At 47.5% G+C, this 7,523-nt stretch overlaps 1 protein-coding gene across 3 annotated transcripts in view; it reads right to left on the bottom strand.

Moving 5' to 3' along the window:
• Positions 1-5,994: 5,994 nt before the first annotated feature.
• Positions 5,995-7,523, bottom strand: part of Gak (cyclin G associated kinase) — a 52,802-nt gene continuing 51,273 nt past the window's right edge. For all 3 annotated transcript variants that reach the window (XM_057771181.1, XM_057771182.1, XM_057771183.1), the window contains 2 exons: positions 6,695-6,871; positions 5,995-6,552 (listed from right to left, as the gene is read on the bottom strand). In XM_057771181.1, coding sequence (XP_057627164.1) covers positions 6,451-6,552; positions 6,695-6,871 — 279 coding nt within the window. In that variant the 3' untranslated portion in view covers positions 5,995-6,450. The remainder of the gene's footprint in view (positions 6,553-6,694; positions 6,872-7,523) is intronic.

The raw sequence follows: 7,523 nt of genomic DNA, 5'->3' as shown, positions 1-7,523 counted from the left end.
GGCAGGAAGTATAGGTGGGGCAAACAGACTAGAAGAATTCTAGGAAGAAGAAAGGCAGAAACACAGTTGCAAGCCAGACACAGAGGAAGCAAGATGAGAATGGCTTACTGAGAAAAGGTACCAAGCCATGTGGTTAACCATAGATAAGAATTATGGGTCAATTTAAGTTGCAAGAGCTAGTTAGTTTGGTCTGAGCAATGGACCAACAGTTTATAATTTTTTATAATTAGTGTCAAGTTGTGAGTTAGGGTTTCTATTGCTGTGGAGAGAAACCATGACCACAGCAACTCTTATAAAGAAAAACATTTAATTGGGGGCTGGCTTAGAGTTTCAGAGGTTTAGTTCATTATCATCATGGTGGGACATGGCAGCATGCAGGCAGACATGGTGCTGGAGAAGGAGCTGATTGGCAGGTAACAGGAAGTGAACTGTGTCACTAGGTGGACTTGAGCATAGGAGACCTCAAAGCCCACCCCCACAATGACACACTTCCTCCAACTAGGCCATATCTACTGCAACTAAGTTACACCTCCTAATAGTGCCACACCCTATGAGTTTGTGGGGACCAATTACATTTAAACGACCACACTGTGTTCCCTTAGTTTTCCTTATCTTTCACCCTAACTCACAGACATACTTGAGAATTGTAACCTTGAAGTGGATTGCTTGGGCCCTACTCCTACTGGGTTGCCTCTTGGATGCAGAATAGTACTCATGTGTCTCCAAAGTCCCTCTAGCAAACCTTGAATGATTCAGTAAGATGACAGAAAAATTACCCAACACCAGTCTGGGAATGGGTTCAGGAATCTGCCTGTGGGTAATATCCTTGTAAGACATCAGTACAGAATCAGAAGAATTTGAGGTCCTCCAACAGGTTTTGGCTTCAATTAGAAAGACAAGTTTGACTAGGGTTCTGGCCCACCCCACCCCTCTGCTATTAACTCAGGCAGGGCTGGACTTAAGACAAGTTCAAAATACCACTTGTCTACTGGCTGCTGGGAAACATATAGAGCAAAGAACTCCTCAAGGGGTGTGAAACAATGTCTGAGATGGGCATTCCTCAGCTGGGGACAGAGGCCAGTTCTATAGTAGGCAGGGGAAAGATGCAACGTTGTTCTCTGCCTGGAGCTAAAGACATGATCTTCAGACATGCTGCCTAAGGCTATTAGGAGGTATGGCTTTGTTGGAATGGGTATGGCCTTGTTGGAGAAAATGCATCATTGTTGGAATGGGTATGGCCTTGAGGTTTTCTATGCTCAGCATACCGCCCAGTCAGTCAACATCCTGTTGCCTAAAAGATATAGGACACTCCAGCATGTCTGCCTGTATGCTGCCACACTTCCCATTGTGATGATAATGGACTGAACCTCTGAAACTAAGTGAGCCACCCAATTAAATGTATTCTTTATAAGAGTTGCCATGGTCATGTTGCCTCTTTAAAACAATAAAAACCTTAACTAAGACAGATTGCCATTCAACCTTAGGTGATGAGAAGGCCTGAATTCTCTAGCCTAGGGGCAATGACTTTTCCATGTTCTTCCCAAGGACTCAGCTTACTGTCTAGTCATTTTTTTAATCTCTGTGTTGTACAGAGTAAGGCTCAGCATTCTTAGATCGAGGACTAGGGCCCTAGACTACCTCCACATTGTTGCTCTTAGTACATGGTTTCTTTCATTCCACACATGGTCTCTGTAGGGCTTTGTATGTAGGATCAAGGTCAGAATTCCAATGAGGGGCTCAGGCAATTTTAAGTGAATAGAGAAACGGGCATATGTTAAGCCCAGCAGGGAATTCTCTGGCCTTTAGCAGAACTGACACTCTCATCAGATGAGCTCAAGTAGCCTATCCCCTTTGCTCTGATAGGCATGAGTAGCAAGCCTACCTAGAAACCATTATCACATCTACACAACCTTGGCTGAAGGTAGGGTTGGGTCTGGGGTTCTGGGTTGAACCTTTCAGTCTTAGTCAAAGGCCTGAGGATCAAAGTGGGAGCCTCAGCCAACTGCCCTATGTGAGCCCGAGTTCCCTTCTGGTTAATATAAGAACATCTCACTTGCTTCTCCTACACTTGGCAAGACCTTAGTGATCTTTCTTGTGGACTGGGCACAGCCCTGCAGTGGCTCATGCTCAGGGAGGATTCCCTGAATCCCAGCAAGGATGCTGTGAAAGTTGGGCATAGCAAGAGTGTGCAGAGCATCAGACTCATCCTTTTGTCACCAACTGGGATCCTGTAAGTGCTGTTTGTTGAAGAAGGTGGCAGTCTATCAACCAGAGCACTTGTGGCCCAAGGCCCTACCCATAGCTATTAGCCAATCTGCCTGAACTTGCCAGCTCCAGTGCTGGCACTAGAATCAAGAGCTCTATCAGGCTGTGCACTGGTGAAGGGAGGTTGTGAGCACCATATACAGGGTTTCTGGGTCTCTGTGGGGGCCAACTCGCATCGTCTTTTAGTCCCCAAATTATCAGCTAGTCTGGATACACTCTACCCCACCTCAGGGCTTTTGCTGACTGCTCTCCAGGCCACTTTTGGAGAGCTTCCCACCAGGTATACCTATCTATCTACTTTTTAGGTGGGTTTTCTGTTCATCCTTCCTACCTGGAGGTCAGGGCCACAAAAGCAGGCCCATACTTGCACCCTTAGATCCCCTAAAAGTAGTTCCCTCAAAATATGGGGGATTATGAGGGTGTTTACAGACTAGCGTGAAAGCACTGGTTCTATCCAGCCATGTGTTAAGGCCTTGCTAGACAGATTTGTCAACCTAGAAAGCACTGGTTTACCCAGCCACGTGCTAGGTGGTGTAGGAGGGTCTTCTATGTGTTGCTTTCATTGGTTAAATAGATTGTCTTGGCCTTTTGATAGGACAGCAGCTTAGATAGGCGGAGTAGACAGAATAGAATGCTAGGAGAAAGGAGGCAGAGGCAGAGAGCCGCGGCCATGAAGCTGCCAGGTCAGACATGCTGAATCTTTCCCAGTAAGCCACGGCCTCGTTGTGACAGATTATCAGAAATGGGTTGAATCAAGATGTGAGAGTTAGCCAGTAAGAGGCTAGAGCTAACGGGCCAGGCAGTGTTTAAATGAATACAGTTTCCATGTAATTATTTCGGGGTTAAGCTAGCCAGGCGGTGGGAAGCGGCCTGCGCTCCTCTTACAACAGCTAGGGCCTTGCTAGACAGATCTGTCAACCCAGAAAGCAAAGATAGCTCTTGGCTGGCAATCAGGTAGGTAATCACACCATGCAGGAGTATTTCAAGAACATTAAGTGTCTGGGCTGTGATCTGTTATCTGTATACTTTTCTCCACATGTGGGTGCTTCTGAAAACCCATTTATGAGCCCCAATTCCTTTTGGGTACCAGTCCTGTTGGGTGGACTTCCCTGTCTTGCAGTCAGCGTCTCTTTTCTGTTCCCTTCCTCATTCTGCAATGAATTCATAATCTCTATAACCTCTGGGAGGCTGGGCAGGTGACCTGCTCCCCCTTAGTTACAACCATGGTTCATGCCCCAAATGAGGGCTTCCAAAGGTGTGGCCGAGCACAGTGAGGGACTTGGATTTCCCTCAACCCCAGGGAGGGGAAGTGTTAAAACCAATAAACTGTTGGAAGAATTTGAGGTCCAACATTCAGGCCTGAGGTAAGAAAGGTTTGGGAGCACTCTACATTGTAGGGTTGGCAGAATGGGAGCTGGGATACTCCAGCAGGGGTGGAACAGAAATGCAGATGGACATAAGGCCTAGCACAACCAATGTCAGTGGGGAACCAGCGAGATTGGGAACTTCTTTATAGTTCCAAGGACTCCCAGAGTCCACCTTTTCCCTACCACTGGAGGCTGTTTGCTACCTAATGGATCCCACTGAGCCCACTGAATATTCCCCAACATGATCAAGGAGCTTTATTTATAGCACCTGCCTGAGCCCCACCAGGTCCTGAACTGGGAATCCTGAGCAGCTTTGAAGTGAAACATCTCAGCACCTATTCAGGCTGCTCATTATTTTTTAAAAGAGGAGAACACTAAAAATAGCAGCAACACAAAGGAAATAGGAGTCATTAAACAAGGGAATGACAGAATGAAGCTTGCATATTTCAGGGCCAGATTAAAGGGGATGGTGCTTGCTGTCAAGCAACTCAGATTCTGGGCCTGCACTGGGCTAGGCTGAGTGGCAAGGAGGGAGGGCTAGGTCTGCTGAGCTGCGGCTCTGAGCACCAGAGGTGGTCATGGAACCAGGGCCATCATGGTGTTCTGGGCAGTAGTGGCAAACTTCTACCTTCACGGTGCTGGAGCTGGGACCATTTGGCATCCACTCTGGTGGTGGTGCCTAGGATTTCCAACACTATTCTACTAGGACATCATACTTGCTTCCAGGGTTCTGTAAACAGTAATCCCAACTAAAAGAAAAACATCTTCCTCTGCAGTAGACCACAGTGACTGAGGTGACATGATAGACCTGAAATGGAGCAGCTCATGGGAACAAAGGATAACCCCTATAACAGACATGCACTTTAACTGGTCACTAGACTGGCAGGGAATGGCCCCTTCTTAGGCTTCCATCTGGATGAATGTGGGGTTAGATCCCATTGCCTGTATTAACTAGCAGTCACCTTACCACCTCTTATCTGCTCTTGCTTTGTTAGCCCAGTCAAATGTGAACCCTCATTTCTACAAGTTAAGAGCACCGGGTATTGTTCAGCAGCTAGTGGATCTGAAGCTTCAGCCAAACTTGTCCCCATGGAATGCCACTGGGACTCTCGTTATAACCAAAGGGCTATCATGCACTACAGGACTTGCATGTTTATCCAGGCTCCAGCTGGCATCATACTGAATTAATGACTTACATCTAGATAAAGAGGCCACACAGGGACGTGGCAAGTGTTCTGCCAACATCATGATTCCTTGGGCACCTGTGAAGAGATGCTACTTACAGACTTCCAGGGGAAGATGAATTAGTCATGTCTGGCTGAAGTCACCATCCATAGCCCAGAAGCCCTGTGATGAAGTCTGTGATGGGGGCAGTTGAAGAAATTACATTTAAATTCCCTGAATAATAATGCAAAGTTCTTGCTCTAATCCTGCTCAGATCCAGAACAATCCAATGGGGCAGAGGAATCTCAATCCTGAAGGCAGAAGGGGCTCTGAGTTCTGCATCTGTATGGATCCAAATTGACACGACTGCAGTCATGGTGAGGTGTCCGTGTCATGACTTCCCATGTGAACCTAGGTGGCTTTCCCTGCAGTTCCCCAACAAATTACAAACAGAACAGATCATCAGAGTGCTTTACAAGTAGACCCAGGATTTTGACATTAAGGTAAACCTGGAACGTCCAGTCCCGGTCTGGTCAGTGTTGTCCTAATCAATACATATTTATGTGCTTCAGATCCAAATCATGGGGTCTGGGGGTCTTGTTGCATCCTTTTATTTTGTCCCCAATAAATACCACTGCAGTTATGGTTATCTGCCTGCCTACTGGATTGTTTTGAAGCAGTGTTCCTCACTCTAAACTGTACTCTGACCATGGACGGTTAGTCCAAGGGGCAACATCAAGCCACCTGCCCTATGGCTGTGTCTTGTCTACACAGTGACAAAGGCATTTCTTCTGTCAGTGACTTTTAGGCCTAGACCACCGGCTTGAGGTTTCACTAGAGTCCTTAGAGAATGAGTGAGATCCAGCCAATAAAGCAAGTGTCTGAGAGCAGCATGACCCAACAGCCCCTGGCATGTGGAAGTACCCTAAGACCCCTCCAAGAACTCTAGTTATGCGCTGAGATGAAGAACAGCAGCATTTTGGAAGGTGGTGTTAGACTCCAGGCCCTGGGAAAGGTCCAATGCTGTAGACTAGACTCCCATTTGATCTGTTTCTAGAACTTTCCTTTAGTAAAGTGTTTGGAGAAGACAGTATCAATGCTGGTCTTTGCAGGCAATCCTCAGTCGACCTCAAGATCCTATAATATATCCTAGGTGAAAAACTGAGGACAAACAGGTTACCAGGTACCAGGTAAGAAGTGCTTTCCAAGCCAGAGACTGCACCAGCCATCAGAAAATAGTTTAATTATGTACAGATGATTGGTGAACTGATCAGAGTGGGGTGTGAATGCCCCCAGACTTGAAGAAGTGACAGGAGAGCAGTGCCGGCGACATGTGCCATTCAAGAGGTGGCAGCCACCAGACACCAAGAAAGTCACAAACGGTGACAGCTGTGGAAGGGGTGTAAATCAACACTTTTCCTCTGGGACAAGAAAAAGAAAAACAAAACAACAAACATCAGATCTGAGGAATGCTTTCTCTCCCAGCCATGGAATGGTATGTGTCCATGATGAATGCAGGGTGGCTGAGAGTACATGGTCCAGGCCCCTGGGGCCGCATCACCTGCCACACCTGCTATGGTCCCATCTGTGCATCAGTCAGGCCAGCAGCATTCGGGCTTCATGAGCAGCTCTTGCAGTCACAGCATCACTGGCCTCAGAAGAGAGGTCTCGAGCCCTGGTTCTCAAACTCAGACCATGCATCATTCAGCTCCATGAAGATCATCTTGGCATACTGCTCGTATGGCTGCCCAGTGGCCTGTGGGCAATAGAGGGAGAGCCAGACTGACCACTCAGCCCACTCCCTACCTGCACCTTTCATGCGATATAGCCAGCAGGCTAAAGGCTCCTACAGGATGAGAGACAAGCACAGGGTCCAGAAGCCCCTTCCACACACTTACTTTATCTGGATGCACTACCAGCACTGCTCGGCGGTACTGCTTCTTCACCTGCTCTGGAGTCACCAGGTCAGCCATACTCACAGGTGTCCAGCGGCTCTCCCCATCCCACAGTACTGTGTGCAGCGTGGACAGCAGTGCACGGATGTTCCTCTCCTTGCCTTCAATCCACTCCAAAAGCTGCAGACACCAGTGCATAAAGGACCTCAGGAAGAAGTTGTAATTTAGGAGACCTCCCTCCCTGCTATGTGGAGTGTGGGGTGGGAAAATCAATGTAAGCAGCAAAGCAAGTACTGAGGGATATTCAGATGCTGGAGAGGGTGGGGGCATCATTTCAAAGGTCCTGGGTCCTAAAGGGAAAGACAACCTGCAGGTTGGGGAGCAAGCTTCTATGAAAGCCCCTTAAAAACATGGTTTGGTACCTCTCTCTTTATTCCTATAGGAGAGCAGGGAAGCCATGGCTCCACCCTACTCACCTAGGCCCTCTTTCAGCACTGGGCCCACCCCGGATCATATAGACCAGGTGGGTCAAGCTATATATCTAGGACAGAACTGAGACCCTTTTCAGCCATATACAAAGACAAAACCCTAATCCCTCAATACAGCCTCCTGACCCATGCACAAGGTTCAAAGAGGACAATTGGGTCCCTGGCAACCTTTCAGGTAGTTTGTAAGGAAACGGCTTCACTGTGCCCTAAAACTGATCACCACACAAACTTAAAGAAATAGTTACATTTAATATGTAGAGTGGAACAACCTGACCACTGTACTATGCTGATTCCTTCTTACTGCACAGTGAGTGCCCCAGGTCAGGACCAAAAACCCAAACAAA

Source organism: Chionomys nivalis, chromosome 6 (assembly GCF_950005125.1).
Source record: "Chionomys nivalis chromosome 6, mChiNiv1.1, whole genome shotgun sequence".
NCBI classification, from domain to species: Eukaryota; Metazoa; Chordata; class Mammalia; order Rodentia; family Cricetidae; genus Chionomys; species Chionomys nivalis.
This window is presented reverse-complemented; position numbering and strand designations above follow the sequence as displayed.